This window comes from Podarcis vaucheri (genome assembly GCF_965113315.1).
Source record: "Podarcis vaucheri genome assembly, chromosome: 2".
Classification (NCBI taxonomy): domain Eukaryota; kingdom Metazoa; phylum Chordata; class Lepidosauria; order Squamata; family Lacertidae; genus Podarcis; species Podarcis vaucheri.
In genome coordinates, this window is record NC_138760.1 from 106,603,399 (window position 1) to 106,625,540 (window position 22,142).

General features: G+C 47.0%; 2 protein-coding genes across 3 annotated transcripts in view; one reads left to right on the forward strand and one right to left on the reverse strand.

Moving 5' to 3' along the window:
* The window catches only part of PRICKLE2 (prickle planar cell polarity protein 2), a 261,611-nt gene that overhangs the window by 222,795 nt on the left and 16,674 nt on the right, over positions 1-22,142 (forward strand). For both annotated transcript variants that reach the window (XM_082209424.1, XM_082209425.1), the window contains one exon: positions 4,874-5,740. In XM_082209424.1, the coding sequence (XP_082065550.1) occupies positions 4,874-5,740 (867 nt within the window). The remainder of the gene's footprint in view (positions 1-4,873; positions 5,741-22,142) is intronic.
* LOC309525153 (uncharacterized protein C3orf49) overlaps positions 1-22,142 on the reverse strand; it is a 254,711-nt gene that overhangs the window by 25,541 nt on the left and 207,028 nt on the right. The window lies entirely within an intron of this gene.

The window sequence follows — 22,142 nt, forward strand, 5'->3', positions numbered from 1 at the left end:
AGATAGAGCCAGAGGGGACTCAGAGGGGAGCAGTTGGAGATCGGGACCAGCGTCACCGCCAGAGAGCAGGGAAGAGGAAGGGCGCCAGGGATCAAGCGCTGGCAGCTCACAACAGGAGGGAGGGCACGAGTCAGGAGTGGCCACACCTCCATCAGGGAGCGAAGAAACGGTCAGACGGAAAGTGGAAGGTTGGGCGCGCGCGCCAAGTTCAAATGCACAGGAAAGTGACGCAGTAGGCAGCCCGGAGAGGGAGCCAGGTCCTAAAGCCCGGCGCAAGGAGACAGAAGGGTCTGGGGGGTCGGCGTCGGAGGAGTCCCGGAGGGAGGAGACCCCGGGGGGCAGAGGGACCCAGAGGAGAACAGTCAGGCGGAAAAGGTGGAGCAGGGCTAGGATATTAAGTTGGTGCACAAGGGTCGGAGACTCAGACGGAGCTTCGCCGATCTAACCATAAGACGTAGAGTTGCACGCAGCAGCTTGAGAATGGGAACTGTAACTCAATAAAGACTTTTACTTAATGATCGCTGGCTAGCGTGATCCTCTGTGAGCTAGGATCGGGGAGCAACTCTGACAACTGGCTTCTGAAGTAGTGTGTAAGCAAAGCAAGGAGTCTTGCGGCACCTTAAAGACTAATAAATTTATTATGGCATGCACATTCATGAACTAGAATCCCTTAAGCTGACCATAAGTTTCTTTCTTTTAAGAAATAAGTGTAGAGTGGTACCTCGGGTTAAGTACTTAATTCGTTCCGGAGGTCCATTCTTAACCTGAAACTGTTCTTAACCTGAAGCACCACTTTAGCTAATGGGGCCTCCTGCTGCCACCGCGCTGCTAGAGCATGATTTCTGTTCTCATTCTGAGGTAAAGTTCTTAACCTGAAGCACTATTTCTGGGTTAGCAGAGTCTGTAACCTGAAGCGTATGTAACCTGAGGTACTACTGTACTACTATAATCTGATATGGTTTCACACTGCTTCAACTCAAGACTTGCTCAACAACATTTAGTGTTCTGATTGGCACTGTAGTTATACAGTGGATAGCGAGGAAGCGAAGCACCGGTATTATTTAGTAAGGCAAGCAAGAAAACCTTAGTGTAGCTGCAACCTGGGCCTGATCATGTGATTTAAAGGCCAAAAGGGTGCTATATTATAAAAGCATAATTGGCCCATAATATATTGTCTTACTTATCCGTTGAAAATGTTACCAGCTGCTGCCTGTGAAACTGTATGATGCGCTGAGAGTTCTTGAGTGTGCAGTAAAGTCAAGATGCATCTGTTTCCCACTGAGGGATTTGACTTCTAGAGGATTAGAGGAAGGGGCAAAAAATCGAGAAGAGCAGCTGTGGTGCATTGTGTGTGTGCACACTTAAAAAAACCAAAATCTCACGCAAATGCAAAAATAGGGAGCAAGAGACAGATGCCTGAAAACCATTCCTGGAAAAAAGGAATAGTTGGAGCATGTATTCGCCATGCACTTATATGATGCCACGACATTGTGTGAAAAGGGTGTGCGCGTCCATAACTTCAGTGTCTTCTGCTCTACTGTAGTAAATGAATTGCTTCCCCAATTGGGAATGGCTCAGAAGGGGAATGATCGTGGAAGTGGGGCTTCAGCAACAACAGTAGCGGGAGTGTGGGAACCTTATTTATGCCAGGTCAAGCTCTTTGCCCATCTAGCCTAGTATGACTGGCAGCTGCTCCCCAGGCTCCCCAGTACCTGCAGTTAGGGATGGGGAAAACTCTCTGCCTGACACCCTGGAGAGCTGCCGCTTGTGAGTGTAGACCATACTGAGCTTCTTAGAGACAAAGTGTGATATACCTGTAATTAAATAAATAGGAGTATCAAAGTACAGTGGTACCTCTTCTTAAGTACTTAATTCGTTCTGGAGCTCCATTCTTAACCTGAAACTGTTCTTAACCTGAAGCACCACTTTAGCTAATGGGGCCTCCTGCTGCTGCCGCTCCACCGGAGCACAATTTCTGTCCTCATCCTGAAGCAAAGTTCTTAACCCGAGGTACTATTTCTGGGTTAGCGGAGTCTATAACCTGAAGCGTATGTAACCCGAGGTACCACTGTAATGCTAAAAATAATCCAGTAAAGTACCGTATTTTTCGCTCTATAAGACTCACTTTTTCCCTCCTAAAAAGTAAGGGGAAATGTGTCTGTGTCTTATGGAGCGAATGCAGGCTGTGCAGCTATCCCAGAAGCCAGAACAGCAAGAGGGATTGCTGCTTTCACTGCGCAGCGATCCCTCTTGCTGTTCTGGCTTCTGAGATTCAGAATATTTTTTTTCTTGTTTTCCTCCTCCAAAAACTAGGTGCGTCTTGTGGTCTGGTGCGTCTTATAGAGCGAAAAATACTGTATATTGAGTTTGAGTTCTGTTAGTGCAATTTCACTCGTTTTTCCAAATTACACCATGAGCAGCCCACTCTCCACAGCTATAGATTCTGTTTAGAATTAGCACGCCAGCTGCACCCTCCCTTTCCCTAAGGAATATGTGCATGTGCCAAGGCGGCATTCAGCAGCATTGGCAGGAGTATAAGGTATCACTGGGATGTAGCTTTGCCCAGTGCAAGGTATCAGTGGAGAAGCTGAAGGCTACATTCTGTGTGGCTCAATATAGCATGGTGAGCCAGCATGGCAAAACGCTACGGGATCTCTCTGTATACTTGCATCTTTATAAGCTTTACTTCTAAGACCAGAAGAACTGTGCAATGGTAGATTAGATCACAATGTACCATTATCTCTTAAAGTTTATGCAGTTAGTGTGTTAATGCTTGTCTCGTGCCATGAGACAATACAGTGGTACCTCATGTTACAAATGCTGCAGGTTACGCGTTCCGCTAACCTGGAAGTAGATGCCCCTTGTTGCGACCTTTGCCCCGGGATGTGAGCGGAAGTCGCGCTCTGGTGGCAGCGGGAGGCGCCATTAGAGAAAGCGCGCCTCATGTTGCAAGCAGTTTCCTGTTACGAACAAACCTCCGGAACAGATTAAATATGTAACACGAGGTACCACTGTAGACACTTCATGCTGAACTGAGTGGGAAAGGAGTTTTCTTTACTGGGAACTCTGGAAAAGGCTGGCTACTGGAAAGTGGGAAAACTCTGGTGTTCTGCTGGCAAGACTCTGCTGGAGCTGTGTATACTCTGCCCAAAGTGTGGTATAGTATCAACAATAGATGGTGGACCCAAATCTTAACAGGTTATGGGCCAACTGACTTCTGCAAGTCATAACTAGTTAAACCAGAATGGCTACAATTCAAACTCATTATATACGATATACTTTACTGGATTGTGGTTGGGGTTTTTTTAGGATTACTCCAATCTCATTTGTTTTATTATAGGTAATGTATGTCATACATTTTCTCTAAGAAGCTCAGAAAAATCTTACCTTTCTCTCTAGGCTGCCCTTCCATTCTGTAGAATCATAGAACTGGAGAGTGCTAAGGGACCGCAGGGGTTATCTAATCCAACCCCTTGCAATGCAAAAAATCACAACTAAAGCATCCCTGACAGATGGCCACCCAGCCTTTGCTTTAAAAGATCTGATGTGTGCCTGTGAAATGTTCTGATTGGTTAGATAAAGGAATTCATATACTGTATTTGCCTTGGAGGAGGGCCTAAGTGGTAGAGCACCTGTTTTTCATGCATCATGTCCCAGGTTCAATCCTCAACATCTCTAGGTAGGCCTGGGAAAGACTTCCCGCCTGAAACCCTGGAGAGCAGCTGCCAGTCAATGTAGGCTATACTTAGCTAGATGAACTGTTGGACTGACTCAATAGAAGGCTCCTAAAAAATAGATATTCAAGCCAGGCTGGCCCTATTATTAGGCAGAGTGAGGTGACTGCCTCAGGTGGCAAATGCTGGGAGGGGAGCAGATCTGAAGTAACATTTGAAGTAAATTTGAGGGGAGGGGAAACTGCCACACTAGGCAGTTCTAAGATGCGTAAAAGGAAAGACGCCGCTTCATCCTTCACCTCATAGAAGATAAATGTCTTGGGCACACTCTACGTAGCCATGGAAGCAACTACATAGTATGGTTGTGTGCTTAGCCTTGGTATAGATGACTCCTTGCTCTCCATTGTCAACATCTTTCTGATCCATTTCTGTTCTGGAAGTTTGAGCCATGCCACTTTGCCTTTTAAAAAGCAACAACAAACCTACCCCATGGATTAGAATAAAGAGAGCCAGAAATAGACGGTTTGAAGCCAGCTTTTTATTTCTGAACACAGAGTAAAAACTCGCCACGGTGCTAATTCGTCTGTGCTAAATATGGCGGTGGCGATCTGTGCTAATTCCATTGGCAGCTGGTCTGACCTGTGACGGGTAAGCTTTGGGACCCTTTGCTGGGAACAGTGTTTCTCATTGTTAAGACCACAATGCATTTAATTCTTCTGGTAATCCCCAGGGGGAGTTAAGCGTATGAGCAAGGCACACTTTGTCCTCCGCACACTCCGCCCCGCTGTTTCATGATGGAAGGTTGGTGACAAAGGAAGGCAAACTGGGCAACTTGGGGTCATTCCTATTTTCCTTCCTCCTATGGAACAGAAGACTAGGCTAGAGAAAATGGGATTACTATTAATTTTTCTTTTGATCTGGAGCACAACGGAGACCTGAGCAGCTATACCTAGAGATGAGTTTAATATTTTATTGCCTGTCCCAAGCAGATTTCAGCAAACAGTGTGAAGATCGTGGTGTACTATTTGTGATCCTCTATCACAGTCTCAGGTTCCAGGTTGGTATCCTGGCTAGCATGTTGAACTTCGACTACCCCGCTTCCCCACCAGAGTTCAGGAGCCTTAATGTCACATCCAGTTGGTCCTAATTGTTCTCTAGATTAGTAGATGCTCACCATATTTCTCTCCTTTTTTCCCAAGGCATTGATCAGGGTCAGATGACGTACGACGGCCAGCACTGGCATGCCACGGAGACCTGCTTTTGCTGTGCACAGTGCAAGAAGTCTCTGCTTGGACGACCGTTCCTGCCGAAGCAAGGGCAGATTTTCTGTTCCAGGGCGTGCAGCATGGGCGACGACCCCAACGGCTCGGATTCATCAGACTCCGCCTTCCAGAGCGCCAGAGCCAAAGAGTCACGGCGTAGCGCCAAGATCGGCAAGAACAGGAACAAGGGAGAAGAGGGCGCCCCCAGCCAGGGCAGCAGCCAGCTGCAGGTGACCTCCAGCAGGCTGTCTACGGATGTGGACCCCCTCTCCTTGCAGATGGACTTGCTGAGCTTGTCCAGCCAAACGCCCAGCCTCAACAGGGACCACATCTGGAGGAGCAGAGACGAAGCCTACCACTACGGGAATAAAATGGAGCAAAGTCAGTCGCAAAGCCCTCTGCAGCTCCTCAGCCAGTGTAACATCAGGACTTCCTACAACCCAGGGCAGAGCCCAAGCAGCCAGCAGGAGCCGTGGGGCAAACATTTCAGCAACCCAAAGAGGAGCTCCTCCCTGGCCATGAAGGGACATGGCGGCAGCTTCATCCAAGAATGCCGGGAAGATTATTACTCAGGAAGGCTACGCTCGCAGGAGAGTTACAGTGACATGTCCAACCAGAGCTTCGGCGACACCAGGGGGAGTTACAAGGTCTCCAAGTACAACCAGGAGGAAGACAGCAGCCGATCTGCACAGCAGTGCCGGACCAGGCATCCCATCAACGCACTGAAGTTCACCGAGGAACTGGCACCCACAATACAAACGCCACGGGGTTCGATGGAGTCCCTCGCTCTTTCCAATGCCACAGGTAAGGGTGCTGTTTTAGAGCGTGGTGCTTTTGCTGTGACATTACGGTGGGAAATTCAGGTAAATGATGTTTGCCCAGTATTTTTCTGTTGGTCTTACTGCTTCAATGGGTGATCCTGCCCTAGGTCGGGGTGATGTCATTGTGTTGAGTATGCATTGCTGCAAATATGGAGGGCTGTGAAGATTTAAGTGTACTTGGTTTGGACCTTAGCAAGGGCTGGATTGAACATTCTGCGGGAATAGGGGCCAGGCTGAACGAATAACGTTTTTTGCAGAAGAATCACATGGAAGGTCCCTTTTGGGGAGATTATCCTGCCCTTGTTGTTGCAGACCTGTTTTGTATCTCCAGCTGCTAGAGAGCAACATGCAAGTTTTGCTTTCAGGAAACGGTACCTGTTTGTTCTGATGCCATTAGGGCAGGGATGGGGAACATGCAGGGATGGGGAATATGTGACCACCCCACCCCAGATGTTGGTGGACTCACAACTCACATCATCCCCAGTCAACATGGACAATGGTTCAGGGATGGTGAGATTTGCAGTCCAGCGGCATGGGAAGGGACACAGTTTCCCCACTTGAGACTTAAGGTCTCAGGATGGAAGACCTGGCGATTAACCACCAACATGAATCTCCTTCCTCCTCCGTGCTTGTTTGTTCCTGGCTGTGTTGCTTAAGGGGTGAAAAGCAGGCATTTCTCCTGATATTCTGGTACACCCATTGAGAGGGCATCATCTCCCAGTGAGATTGAGCTGGGAACAGAAAGATATACAGTGGTGCCTCGCAAGACGAAAATAATTCATTCCGCAAGTCTTTTCGCCTTGCGATGTTTTTCGTCTTGCGAAGCACGGTCCGTCGCAACTGCGCCTCTTCAAGCGGGTTTAAAAAAAAAGCGCAAGACGTTTTCATCTTGCGAAGCAAGCCCATAGGGAAATTCGTCTAGCGAAGCAACACAAAACCGAAAAACTCTTTCGTCTAGCGAGTTTTTCATCTTGCGAGGCATTCGTCTTGCGGGGCACCACTGTACATAGGTAGGTAGATGAGAGAGAAAGAGAGAGAGAGAGAGAGAGAGAGAGGCAGATGCAGCCTGCCTGGAATGAGAAGCAAAATGGCATTGCAGTGTGTATGGCAGCACATGTCAGGTGCGGTAGTGGAGCGAGGAGGAGACTCTAGCCTCTGTCTCTCAGTGAATCCTCAAGGAGGAGGGATGTCTGTGGTCTTGATAGCATGGCTCAGCAAAGGGGGCTTCTTCTCAAATGTGGTGTGGGCTTTCATAGCTGCTGAGGCCAATTCCAAGCTTCATCCTCTTATTCGGATGGAATGTCTGTGCGGCAATCATCACATTTTCTTTTTGCAAGCTTCTTCTTCTTCTTATTATTATTACTGTTCACCTTGGGTCTACCTCATGCAGAGTTTGCAGTGTGCCACGGTCTCATGCGGCCCTCCTCTCTCTCACAGGCTAGTTTACTAACATGTTTTGTCACACACACGCAGGCACATGCTGTTTTCTCTCTCACACAGCACTCTATCTTGATCTTCAGGGATGGAGAAGAGGAAATGCTGGCTCTGGAGCTTCAGCCATGTTTCTCCCTCCCCTCTCCACAGTGAGATGAAGAGGGAGAAACGTACTTGGAGAAAAACAAATCCTTCACACTGAAGACATGAAGGGGTAAAAGCTTCTACTGATCTTCAGGAGAGATCCAGACATGACGTTTCTCTTCCTTTCCAGCCATCCTGATGCTGAGTTGTGGAAGAGGAAACTCTTGCCTCTTGATCTCCATTGAAGATTCCCCCTCTCCTCCAGCGATCTTCAATTTAGGTTTAAATAATCACCCTAAACTCTCCTTTCCCTTTTCCCACTACTCTCGCTTTTCATCCTTTTCCATGTTTAAATCGTCTCTCTTCCCTTCAATAATAATATAATAATAATAATAATTTATTATTTATACCCCGCCCATCTGGCTGAGTTTCCCCAGCCACTCTGGGCGGCTCGCAATCAAGTGTTAAAAACAGTACAGCTTTAAATATTAAACACTTCCCTGAACAGGGCTGCCTTCAGATGTCTTTTAAAGAGAGGATAGCTGCTTATTTCCTTCACATCTGAAGGGAGGGCGTTCCACAGGGCGGGCGCCACTACCGAGAAGGCCCTCTGCCTGGTTCCCTGTAACCTCACTTCTCGCAATGAGGGAACCGCCAGAAAGCCCTTGGCGCTGGATCTCAGTGTCCGGGCTAAACGATGGGGGGTGGAGACGATCCTTCAGGTATACAGGACTGAGGCCGTTTAGGGCTTTAAATCACTTTCTACGCTTAAATCTTGTTCTGTACATTCCTGAGTTCATGTAGGACTTCAACAATCCGGTTTAATCTGCTGTTTTCAGTGCTCAGGATACTTAGAAAAAGGGCTTGACATTTAAAGATTGGCCTCTTGCTGTGGCCACCCCAGGTTGACTGTGGTCTCAGCTGTGATGCTGCTTCTGGTGCAGCAGCAGAGAAGATACTCAGAGGCAACAGGAGAGGAAGCCAGCTGCTCCTGCTGAAATGCTGTTAATGAGGAACTAGAACTCGGAATTCAAGCCAAATGGATTTTGAGGGACTGCTCCAAGGAAACTACAGTGGTACCTCGGGTTAAGTACTTAATTCGTTCCGGAGGTCTGTACATCCTGGCTTATAAAAGCTAGCCGGGAAGGACTGGGCGATGGGCTTCGTGGGGTGGTGAATGCTTCCCTCTGTGAGGGAGCCTTCCCAGACCCGCTGAAAGAGGCCGTTATTAAACCGCTTCTTAAAAAACCATCTTTAGATGCGGCCACGATGGCCAATTATCACCCAGTCTCAAATCTTCCATTCTTGGGCAAGGTGATTGAGCGAGTGGTTGCTGAACAACTCCAGGCACGCCTGGAAGAAGCGGACCATTTGGATCCCTTCCAGTCGGGATTCAGGCCTCATCATGGGACTGAAACTGCCTTGGTCGCACTGGTTGATGATCTCCGGCGGGCTAGGGACAAAGGTGAGAGCTGTTTCCTAGTTCTGCTGGATCTCTCAGTGGCGTTTGATACCATCGACCATAACATCCTTCTGGACCGTCTTGAGGGGCTGGGAGCTGGGGGCACTGTTATACAGTGGTTCCGCTCCTTCCTCCTGGGCCGTGTTCAGAAAGTGGTGGTGGGGGATGAGTGTTCAGACCCCTGGGCTCTCACTTGTGGGGTGCCTCAGGGTTCTGTCCTCTCCCCCATGCTTTTCAACATCTACATGAAGCCGCTGGGAGAGATCATCAGGGGATTTGGGATGGGTGTTCATCAGTATGCGGATGATACCCAGCTCTACCTCTCTTTCAAATCAGAACCAGTGAAGGCAGTGAAGGTCCTGTGTGAGTGCCTGGAGGCGGTTGGAGGTTGGATGGCAGCTAACAGATTGAGGTTGAATCCTGACAAGACAGAAGTACTGTTTTGGGGGGACAGGAGGCGGGCAGGTGTGGAGGATTCCCTGGTCCTGAATGGGGTAACTGTGCCCCTGAAGGACCAGGTGCGCAGCCTGGGAGACATTTTGGACTCACAGTTGTCCATGGAAGTACAGGTCAAATCTGTATCCAGGGCAACTGTTTACCAGCTCCATCTGGTACGCAGGCTGAGACCCTATCTGCCTGCGGACTGCCTCGCCAGAGTGGTGCATGTTCTGGTTATCTCCCGCTTGGATTACTGCAATGCGCTCTACGTGGGGCTACCTTTGAAGGTGACCCGGAAACTACAACTAATCGAGAACGCGGCAGCTAGACTGGTCACTGGGAGTGGCCGCAGAGACCACATAACACCGGTCTTGAAAGACCTACATTGGCTCCCAGTACGTTTCCGAGCACAATTCAAAGTGTTGGTGCTGACCTTTAAAGCCCTAAACGGCCTTGGTCCAGTATATCTGAAGGAGCGTCTCCACCCCCATCGTTCTACCCGGACACTGAGGTCCAGCACCGAGGGCCTTCTGGCAGTTCCCTCACTGCGAGAAGCCAAGTTACAGGGAACCAGGCAGAGGGCCTTCTCGGTAGTGGCGCCTTCCCTGTGGAACACCCTCCCACCAGATGTCAAAGAGAACAACAACTACCAGGCTTTTAGAAGACATCTGAAGGCAGCCCTGTTTCGGGAAGCTTTTAATGTTTGATGTATTATAGTATTTTAATATTCTTTTGGAAGCCACCCAGAGTGGCTGGGGAAGCCCACCCAGATGGGTGGGGTATAAATATATTATTATTATTATTATTATTATTATTATTATTATTATTTAACCTGAAACTGTTCTTAACCTGAAGCACCACTTTAGCTAATGGGGCCTCTTGCTGCCGCCGCGCCGCACGATTTCTGTTCTCATCCTGAAGCAAAGTTCTTAACCTGAAGCACTATTTCTGGGTTAGTGGAGTCTGTAACCTGAAGCGTATGTAACCCGAGGTACCACTGTACTCAGAATGCATCAAAGTGGGAGATGCTAGGAAAACCACAGTGGGTAAAAAAAAATAATGTTTAAAATCAAAACACATTGCCACCTTGTATATTTGGTCAGGAGCTAGCTTCCTTTGGAGAGTTGGGAACTTGTGCTACTCTTAAAAGCACTGTTAAAGAGTTACCAGGATTTCTTTTCCATTTGCAATCCACCTGCATTACCTAAGTGACTTTTCTAAGACAGAGTAGACTTCATTTTTAATTGAGTAGGGTGTTCAGTCATAAAGCAATTCTCACTCCTGCAGGTACCATCTACAGTCAGTTTTATCACAGGAGCTGTTATTTGTATAGAGTAACAACTTCTTCTTCCTCATCCTCTTCTTCTTGCCAGTTGTCCCATAACATAAAGGCCCAGTGTTTTGTCTCCTTTCAGAGTGTTGCAGCACTTGTGGGCTAGCTATGACAGTCCCACTGTGGCAAATTCCACAGTTCATCTCCCTTTGATTTGTCTCTCAAGCAGAATTCCTTTATGTAGCGTGACTTTTGGTTTATTTCAAAACAATTCCTTTGACGCTCTTTATCCTCTCCTTAAAGAAGAGCAGGAATCAATGCCAGCTGTACAAAAGAGGGATGGATTTCAAGTCCTGGGAGACTGAGAAGTTGCCATAACCAAAGGCAGTTGTGAGATATATAAAAAACCTCTTTGAAAGTAGCTACAGTTCTCTGTGTATAAAATGTGTTATGACTTCTTAAAATATCCCCAAACCCTAAGTATGGAATATGATCAGAGGCATTTGAATTGTGCCTCCATTAAAAAAAAAAGTATCTGCATTAAAAGAAAAAAAACCACACTTGAAACAGAAGTCGAATGGCAGATATCTAGAAAGCTTGCAAGTCCTTTATGGCAGAGGCATCCCTCTCATTCTTTTCACCATGGAGGTTAATGGTGCAACTTAGATATGCATACAAACAAATGTACTTTGTGCCCTCAATGCTTCTATCAGATCATGCGCAATTCACAATGCCCCTTTTGCCTGAACATGAGCAATTCCAGCCCATCCTTGTAGAGGGAAAATACAACGTATGTCTGATCACAAATATATCTGGCAACCTCTCCCATGCAGTGGCACCCTTTTCATTCACAACAATCACTGGTAGCAGTATGCATTATTACATCTTATTCCCGCCACATGCAGAGAACAAGGCATGTGGGACCCAAGAAGAGTGGAGAGGTCTGCAGGGTGGAGATGTCTCCAGTGCCTGAATTGTACAGGAATAGTTCTCTGCTTTTATTGCCCAGTGTGTGTCTCTGCCCAGACTATTGCAGACTACCGTATTTTTCGTCCTATAAGGCGCACTGGCCCATAAGACGCACCTCATTTTTTGGGGGGGGGAATGAATTAAAAAAAAATATCCCCCCCCCAGCCCTGGCTGCCGCCCCAAGCCTTGCGCTCACCTGCCCGAAGCAGGGGAAGCCCTCCGGAGGGCTCCCCGTGCTTCGGGGTGACAGGCTGCCGCCCCAAGCCTCGCGCACCCGGTGGGACTGCCGGGTGCGCGAGGCTTGCAGACACTCGCCCGAAGCAGGGGGAGCCCTCCCGCTGCTTGAGGAGAGATCCGCGAAGCAGCGGGATCCCCAAGCAGCGGGAGCGTTCCCGCTGCTTGAGGAGAGATCCGCGAAGCCTGGACGCACTGACATCAGCGCGCACAGGCTTCGGGATGCCGGCAACTCTCCCCAAGCAGCGGGAGCGTTCCCGCTGCTTGAGGAGAGGTCCGCGAAGCCTGGACGCGCTGAGATCAGTGCGCACAGGCTTCGGGATGCAGGCAACTCTCCCCAAGCAGCGGGAGCGTTCCCGCTGCTTGAGGAGAGATCCGCGAAGCCTGGACGCACTGACATCAGCGCGCACAGGCTTCGGGATGCCGGCAACTCTCCCCAAGCAGCGGAAGCGTTCCCGCTGCTTGCCGAGAGGTCCGCGAAGCCTGGAGAGCGAGAGGGGTCGGTACGCACCTACCGCTCTCGCTCTCCAGGCTTCAGCGAAAGCCTGCATTCGCCCCATAAGACGCACCCACATTTCCCCTTCATTTTTGGAGGGGAAAAAGTGCGTCTTATAGGGCGAAAAATACAGTAATCAGCTCTGCAAAGCCAAGAATTTTCCAAGATCCTAACAGCATCACTTAACTTTCATGCAACGTCATCCTGGAAAACGAAAATGCATTATATCCTTCTCTCTGGTGTGAAGAAAGGCCTACATTGCAGAGTCTTGTAATAGACTTACAATGTCTGCCCTCATGCAGTCTCCCTAGTCATTGGCTGAGCTGCCGTGGTGTCACAGAATGTTCACGACTATTCTAGCTGCTTGGGGGTAAAGCTGCCAGTCGCAGAACGCTGACAAACTTCTGAAGTAAATGGAGTAATTTAATTTAACATCGCATAGGGACTAAGGTTAGAAGGAACTGTGTGCTTTTTTCATGAAGGCAAAGCAACAGTAAGCCAACCTAGACTTGGGAGGCTGAGTGTGACACCAGAGGAAGAATGACTGAAGGAGGCCTTTACTAGGCTGCTTTCAGCTTTTTACACGTGAGAAGTAACAATTTCAGGTTTTAGAGAGAAGAAGCAAGCAACATAGCCAGTGGCCGGTTTGTTCACAGAAAGCAATATCCAGGTTGCATCATGTGCAGTTGAAGTCTGCAAAAGCAATTAAAGCTCATGGTGTGCTTTCTGAAGTAGCCCTTGCTGTGGGCCGTGCTGTCTGTTCCTGTTCCATTTAACCTTCACTGTGTTTGAGTGAAACGTGGGGCAGTCTCTGCAAAACAGGGGTGTGCTGTTAAACAGCTGCAGTTCAGCAGAACTGGCACACTGGTCACAAAGTAGACTTTGTGCCAGAATTAGATTCCATTCTCCTGAGAATTGTGCTTCCCCTTTTGCTGAGTGCCCTCTATGTTATCAGATGACTAAACGTAACCTTGTGCAGCTAAGAACCTTCGCTTTGGAAATCCTTATCCCCAAATCACCAAGTGTGTCCTGTTACCTTTCCTCTTGTTTCCTTACTTACTGTGTTCCTCTCCCTAATGCCTTTCCCACTGAAACCCTTTGGCTTCGTTCGCCAGAATCCAATGTTGATATATTTTTCAAAGCTATAAGAGGACAGGACAACTATAGAAAATCCAGTTATGTCATGGGAACACAAGAGCCAACGGGAATAATTTCTGTCTCTTCTGCAAGGGCACTTGGCTCCTATTCTGTTTAGCGGCGGCTGGTGGGGCAAAATCATAGAATTGTAAAGTTGAAAGGGGCCGCAAGGGTATTCTAGTGCAGTCCCCTGAAATTCAGGAATCTTTTGCCCAACATGGGGCTCGAACCTACAACCCTGAGATTAAGTCTCATGCTCTACTGACTGAATGAATGAACTTTATTACGGTCTCAGACCAGGATTAAAAAAGCATATAGATAAAATAGCAGTTAGGATTTTTTTAACCGATAATTGTTAGAGCAAATGAGGACAAGGAAACAGGCATAGGATAAAACATCTGGATAAAATACAAGATTAAACACGGATAATGGATGGATAAAAAACTGATAATTAAAACAGATGAAAACTAAAAACAAACAAGGACACGCAGTTAAAACAACTGTAAGAGCAAAAGAACTAAAAGACTCGCAGTTAAAACAACTATAAGAGGCTGCAGAGTAGAAGCCTCTTAAATAGAGGACACTCACAACATTAGAAACTGCTGTGCGGATATGGTTAAAACAGACAATTAAAACAATGTACAACACTGAATTTAGCAACAATGTACAACAATAAACTGTCCCAGGGAGTTGACTCAGAATCACCCATGGAGCCGTGTTTGGGGCTTTTCATGCCGGGCTATTTTGAGTTGGCCGATGGTCTGCGCCGATCTGTACACTGAATCTGGCGACCATCCAGGTCATCTTCTGATCTTTGCCTAACAGCAAAAGGTCAAATTTTTGCTTTTGCGGGAGGTCGGCGAGCCTCACCAGTAGGGGATCCAAGATCTTACTACGTGCCTCTTCATAAAAGGGACATCTAAAGAACAAGTGTTCTGGGCTTCCTATCTCTCCCAATGGACAGGTGCAAAGTCTCTGAGCATACGGGACCTTTCTAAAGGCTCCATCCAGGACCGGCGAGGGAAGAGCCGAGCTTCTGGCAAGTGTAAAGGCCCTTCTTGCATCCCTAGATATGAGAAAGAAGAGATATACTGCCGGTGCGGCTATATATTTCTCGATTTCTCCAATTCTATAGTCGGGGCACCTTGCACAGACCTGCTATCTCTCGGTGTCTAATATTCTTTGCCTGACCATAGCTTTTGCCTGGCCCAAGCCCAATCTTAGAAGGGCTTGAGGGGCAAAACCCAGTTTCCGGAGTGTGTTCAGGACTGCAGTCTGCCAGCCCGACTGGATTTGGTCACAGAGGATCAATGGGGCTACCCCTTGGGAGAGCAGGTTCAATGTCAGTCATTTGTAGATTGATGTTAGGCAGATGCTAGCTTCCACTCTTATCATCCCCGTTTCCAATCTAACCCATGCATTTGAGACACATCTGGGGACTTGGAGAAGAGCTCTAAGAAATCTAGATTGAACTCTCTCAAGTGGGGAGAAAGCAGAGGAAGGCGGGCCCAAAAAGAAACCATAGAGGAGTTGTGCCAAAGTTTTGGCCTTGTATAATTTTAGAGCTGTGGGGATGAAGAAGCCCCCTTGTGCTCTGAAGAATTTGAGGATACAATTTGCGTTTTTTTCCGCTGAACTCCTGATGGAGTTTATATGCTCTACTGACTGAGCTGGGGACGCGGGTGGCGCTGTGGGTAAAACCTCAGTGCCTAGGACTTGCCGATCACATGGTCGGCGGTTCAAATGCCCGCAGCGGGGTGAGCTCCTGTCTTTCGGTCCCAGCTCCTGCCCACCTAGCAGTTCGAAAGCACCCCTAACTGCAAGTAGATAAATAGGTACTGCTTTATAGCGGGAAGGTAAACGACGTTTCCGTGTGCTGCGCTGGTGCTGGCTCGCCAGAGCAGCTTCGTCACGCTGGCCATGTGACCTGGAAGTGTCTCCGGACAGCGCTGGCCCCCGGCCTCTTAAGTGAGATGGGCGCACAACCCTAGAGTCGGACACGACTGGCCCGTACGGGCAGGGGTACCTTTACTGACTGAGCTAAGAAAGAATAAAGGAAGACCAACAGTAAGTTGAACCAGACCCCATGACAGGCACAGCCTACCCTCCTCCCTGCCAAGTTCTGCAAGGGCAACACTGAGACTATGGAAGAGAAACCCAACAGGGCTGGCTGACGACAAACTGAGGTTGGTGGGGCACTGCCCCTTTCATCTTCATGGACCACTGCAGGACAATGCTATTGACCTTGTGTCTGCTGTGCTGTCCCCGCTCCCTAAGATTCACAGGTGGTGAATCACCTTGTAGAGCAGCAACAAAGTTATTGTAAGTTGCAGCCTCCTGGCATCCGCCATTTTGTTTCTCCCACAGTGCCCTGGGCCAACACAATTTCCCATGCATTTTGGGAAACTAAACATGGAACTGCAACCTAGTCGAGACACCACAGGTGTGCACCTTCTGTACTTTCTGGAAACAATTGAAGACATCTTGTTGCAACAAGCTTTTCCAACTGGATGAAAAGGTCTTTGCTTTAGGCATTCATTGTGTATTGTTTTTAAACCTATCGTCCCTTCTTTTTTGTATGGTTTGAGAAAGTATGTTCAACTGTTTTGTGATATGCTTGTAAATCGTCTTGAGACAAATGTACACGGTGATTCCTGAATGTATCGTTGTTGTTAATGGTAGCTTACGGGTCCATTGCAACCATCAGAAATCAATGCTGGGGGAGGGAAGGTGAGGATTCCCAGTAGCTGCCAAATTATATGCCTGATGTTGGTTGTGGGTGAAGCAAGGTCCAGAAAGCAAAGTCCATTTCTGTGGTACATAAACAATTTAAGGCCAGAAGTTGATTGATCCCTTTCCTTCTTTGCCTACTTTTCCAGGAGTTTGTTCCTCGATTGTGATAGTTGCTGTTACAGGTTGAAAGTACTGTGTAAGCTAACTGTGTGTTGTTTCAGGAAGTTGGACAAGAGTTTATAGGCAGGTGTTCCATCTGTTTGTTTACAGAAGGCTGAACGTGGTTTCTGGCACTTGAGAAGACCTGTGGCTTTCTTCAATCTGAACCAGCACAAATGTTGAGTCAGAGCTCTCAAGGCCTATCTGGGATGCTACTCCGTGTATTAATAACAACCACGTGTGTTTAAATCATGGCTGGTGTGTAAAGAGACAAGCACTGGCTGTATTGCTGGATTGTGACTGTCTGGATTTTGGAAGCAGATTAAACGTGGTCTATGAGATTCACGGATATCTAGGGAAGTTTTGGCAACATATGGTGCAGATGCATGTATTTATTTAATACATATAATTTATTCTTATTACAAAAGTGGGGGGAATTGACTGTGGTTCAGAATGCATGCAACTTTCTCAAGCATTCCATTGTGTCCTTTCCTGAGAAATAAGGACTTTGCTACAGTTATTTGCTCTGGTTGTCCTGGACCTGACAGCATTAATGTGCCCTATTTTGCACTGGACCGACTATTAGAGGAATGTCCTTGGTTTGAAATGCTTTCTGGTCCAAGTCCAGCTTAAAGATGAAGCACCATAAGGCAGAGTTCAGGGATGAAATGTTCTGCCTCAATAGTGGCCTTTTGAAGATGGATTAGGTTATTTTGCTTTCCTTCCAGACTTCAGGCGACTCTGTATGAAACTCTTTCTTGACTCAGGGCTCTGCAGGAATCAGAAGAGAACTTTTAGTTTTCAGGGTGGCTTGGGTTTTATTTTTATTTCATTCTCTTCTCCCACTCCAAGTATTTAGTGCAGAAGCCCCCTGCTAAGCAAATGTCTGCAGTGAATATTTTTTGTAAATCAGGAGCAGCCTTCAGGGCTTGTTTTCTTCAGAACAGATTTCTCTAAGCATCTCTTTACTGACATTCAGATAAAAGCAGCTTTGTACACAGGCTCAATAAATACGGTGTGCAACTTCCACAAATCAAGGTTGGTTATATCGCATTTTATGTAGAATCCGGCTTTCCACATTATGTTGCAGCTCTTTTTTTATTTAGTTTATAATTCTTTGATTGACTGGCCCATCAAATTCGCCTTACCTTATAGATTTTAAATAATAATAATAATAATGAATCACATTTAGAAATATAATTATGCAATTTATTACGATGATGTAACTGTAATTTATAATTATAAAAATACTTGGAGCACTTTTAATCATTGTTGATGTGTTAACATCTGACTGTTGCCTCAAGGGTAGGAAATTCTTTGGCAATCTTTTTTGATGTCTTAGAGGAAAACATGTCAAGAAGTATGTAGCCAGAATCCATTTTATTTAGGCACATGAGAAAAATCCAGGTTGCGGTCCTTATACTAAAATAACCTCTGCAGCAGGAATTGGGTAACTTGTTGTTCTACAGCTTACACCATCTCTGATCATTGGCTGGGCCTGATGAGAACTGAAGTCCAGCAATGACCGGAGGACCTCAGATTTTCCATTCTCGGCCTATAAAAGTCTATATTTGATGTGAACTCTGCAACCAACCCACAGTCCAGTGCTGCTCTTGTGCATCTCTTCTGTGTTGATTAGAACTGAAATGTTAGCCAATTTTTGTTTGGCAATTTGTGAGCGTGTAAACTGAAAACTCCCAAAGGTGGAGAGAGTGAGTGAAGTTTTCAAAGGAAGTTTTGGCTTCACTCAGACCACATTCACACTGGAGAGCCAGTGTGGTATAGTGGTTAAGAGCGGTGGACTCGTAATCTGGTGAACCGGGTTTGCGTCTCCGCTCCTCCACATGCAGCTGCTGGGTGACCTTGGGCCAGTCACACTTCTCTGAAGTCTCTCAGCCCCACTCACCTCACAGAGTGTTTGTTGTGGGGGAGGAAGGGAAAGGAGAATGTTAGCTGCTTTGAGACTCCTTAGGGGAGTGATAAAGTGGGATATCAAATCCAAATTCTTCTTCTTCTTCTTCTTCACACTATGCATTTAAAGTACTTTTTTTCTCCCAAAGAACAGCAGTGTAGTTAGCCGCTTGGGCGTCTGGTGTGGCGCGCATATCCTGCAGCCGCGGCGGTGTAATTTTCTTTAAAAACCCCTCATATTTTTGTCACCCCCCTCAATGATGACACCCGGCGCGGCCCGCACCCTCCTTCCTCTGCCACTGCCACTGCCAAAGAATCCTGGAGAATGGAGACCCAATTTCCCCTCACAGAGCTGCAAATCCTAGAGTTTCCTGCAAAGAAGGATTGTTAAATCTCACTGGGAATTGTAATTCTGTGTGGGGACCAGGGGTCTCCTAGCAACTCTCAGTAGCTGCCTCACTTTACCTAATGGTAAGACCACTCACAGTTTCAAGGGTGCTTTAGGAATGGGGATCAAATTAGACTTGAAGGAGAACGTACTTGAGGGGTCATTTGAGGAACCTGCCCCTGTCCCCCTCTCTCTTATCCCTTTCTGGTACCCATCATGGGATACTCATTTTACTAACAGAAGAAGTGATGGATGCCTTCATCTCTGGGATTTAGGGGTGGGGAGTGTTGAGGAGGAAGGAAAGATACATTTATTTTCCATTCCAGAATGGAGCCAGCCTCTTCTCAGTGGGGAAAACCAAATGCTGTTCTTCCAGTAAGATCAGATGTGGGCAGCTGTAGAGAAATTCCACTCTCTTGGCTGCCTGTTCCAAAGCAAAGTGTCCAAAAAGAGTAGGCTTGCAATGTTGTGTCCCCCCCCCCCTTTCTGTTTCATGCAGTGCCTGTCTACTCTCCCTGCTGGGCTTTGCAGATGAGGTGTTGAAATATTAAAAGACTTGTGCACTTGAGTTCTTTGGAAAGTAAGGAATGCCTTGTTTTCCATTGCTGGCAGGCTTACAAATGAGAAAGCCCCAAGGCAAGCCAGAGGAGATGGTGCGTGGTGACAGGCATGAGGTCGAATCCCAGCAAAATCCAGCGTTCTGAAATGTTTCTGAACTCTTTTTGCAAAGATCAAAGCTTGAACTGCTGAGAACTTAAGGATTTTTGAAGAAGGGAGATCCTTTCCTTCCTAGGCCATCAAAGTAAATTTCCTTTGGAAGGGAGACTTGCAGAAGTTTCCTTCAGAAACATTGCCCTACATGCCCCATCCACTTACACTAGGAATTGAAACTATTAAGTAAGTCTGCACCAGTATTCTCTCATTTCCATTTTGGGGTAGATGTTCACTCCCAAAAAACACTTTGAGTGAATACTCACATTTTAAACATTTTATGCAGCGCCATGTCCCCCTGGTTGTTGCTTCAGCACAGTTTTCTCTTTGGATGGTATTCTTCCTTTCTGGAACACTCACATGGGTGATCTCAGCTGGTTGTCGGTAGCCTGATGAACAAGGTGGCTTTGCAATGCCACATAGCCAGTCAGACTCAACTGTGTGCTGACAACACAAAGAGCAACTAAAGGCAAATGAGAGTTAAGAGCAAATGAGGGCAGTGTGCATTAATAGATAAGCAAGAGTGGGGGAAAGCTGTTGAAAAAGGGAGGCCTTTGTCAGCACTGGCAAAAATATTTTAAAATATTTAACCATATTCGTACCTTAGATCCCAAATGCCTTGCAAGTCCAGCGTTTTGGCTCCCAAATGCCGCAAACCAAGAAGTGAGTGTTCCGGTTTGTGAACATTCTTTGGAACCCAAACTCCGATGCAGCTTACATGGCTTCCAATTGGCTGCAGAAACTTCCTGCAGCCAACCAGAAGCCACGCCTTGGTTTCCAAAAGTTTTGGAAGTCAAATGGACTTCCGGAATGGATTCCATTCAACTTCCAAGGTACCACTGTATTAGGCAACAACTACAGACACTTACAGACACTTCAGGTTACAGATGCTTCAGGTTACAAACTCCGCTAACCCAGATGTAGTACCTTGGGTTAAGAACTTTGCTTCAGGATGAGAACAGAAATCGTGCTCCGGCGGTGCGGCGGCAGCAGGAGGCCCCATTAGCTAAAGTGGTGCTTCAGGTTAAGAACAGTTTCAGGTTACGAACAGACCTCCGGAACGAATTAAGTTCTTAACCCGAGGTACCACTGTAATCACAAAGATCATGCAAGATTTGCATGTTGAAGTATTATTAAAAATGCAAGTGCAGCTGATCAATGCAAGACATCAGAATTGTCCAGAGGTGGCGCTGGAGCCTGCCTATCTGCCTTCTCTGCCTTCTCCTCTTGGAGTCCTTCTGTTCTTCAGTGGCCTGGTTCTCACATCACACTTTGACAAAGGGCAGCAAGGTAATTTTACACTGCCAGCGTAGTTGGGTGAACATTTCATCTAAAATTGCTCTTGTATGTTGAAAGCTTCAATTTGACCTTCCATGTCAATCCCTAGTTAAATCCGCTTTGCATGCAAAAGCTCCCCAGGTCAGTCCCAATATCTCCTGGTAATGCCTGGGGACACCCCCCCAAAAAAAAAAAAATTAAAAAACCCCGGAGAACCTCTGCCAGTCAGTGCAGACACCACCAAACAAGATGGACCAATGGCCAACTCTCCATGTTCCTAGGTCATGTAATACATGAAAAGCTGTAGAAGCTCAGATTCTTCTGTAGTTTTCTAGTTCTTGAGTGGAACAGAAATGGTGGTTCTGTTTTGGTTTTCCCTCCAGAAGCCCAGGTAGCAAGTTGCTCCCAGAGGGCAGAGGAGAAACACAGAGACAATGTTGGCTCCTTTTTCTCCAGCACATCCCACAAACAAGGGCTATTAAAAGCAGCATAGATGGTAGTTGATTCTTCTTTTTTTACAAGCGCGGAAAGGAATGTGCAACTTCCCTGACTGATGTGGTATTTGCTGAGACAGCAGTAGCCTCATGCTGGCATTAAAAAGGTACAGGCCATTGATTGTTGGGGAGAAGGGACGGGGTGTGTGTGTGCATCTTTTAAGAAGACAAAAGATCTGTGCATCCACCAGCCCAGAAAGTTCCCTGATCCCAGCAACGTTTGCTGCGTTCCTTCCCTTGCTGTCAGCCACAGTGCCCATCCGGACTCCCTGCTCCAGGCAAAATGCCATGAGCAAATGAGGACAATATGAAACTGCTGGCATCAGAAATTGGCACACATGCAGCTGAACAATGGCCAGTCCTAATGACCTGTCAAGCATGCCATTACTTGCCCTGGAAATCCACAGTAATCTCCAGTCAAGCAAAGGACACCCTTCTCACTATTTCTCCCTATTGCATTTATTCATATATTTCAACATATACCGCTAAGCAATGTGCAGGGAGGTTGCAAAGGATGCAGAAGACAAAAACCAGTTAAAACTAACTGTGAAATGCCTCCTGTGTGCTTTGTCATTACCGCAATGAATGTGCACAGGGGTTTTCTCGGTGGCTGCTGTACAACTGTGGAAACTCCCTTCCCTTGGAGTCTCATCAAAGTCTAATCCTCAGTGTTCTCAGTTCCTTGAGGAAAGTGCTCAAGCGCCTAATTGTTCATGTGAAAAATCAAGGAGTTGCAAGTATTTGATACAGTGTTCATATATTTTTATGCCACCAGTCCTCCTTCCACCTGCAACCTGGCACACTGTTCCATTGTAAGTGCAGACCTCAGCACTGGTGAGGCTGCCCTGGTCAGTTCCATGCAGGGCTTGTGCTGCGTATAATAATATAATAGTGATAATTTATTATTTATACACCGCCCATCTGACTGGGTTTCCCCAGCCACTCTGGGTGGCTCCCAACAGAATATTAAAAACACGATAAAAAATCAAATACTAAAAACTAAACACTAAAAACTTCCCTAAACAAGGCTGTCTTCAGATGTCTTCTAAAAGTCAAATAGTTGTTCATTTCCTTGACATCTGATGGGAGGGCGCCGCTACCGAGAAGGCCCTCTGCCTAGTTCCCTGTAACCTCACTTCTCACCGCCAGAAGGCCCTCAGAGCCATAGCTGTCAACTTTCGGAT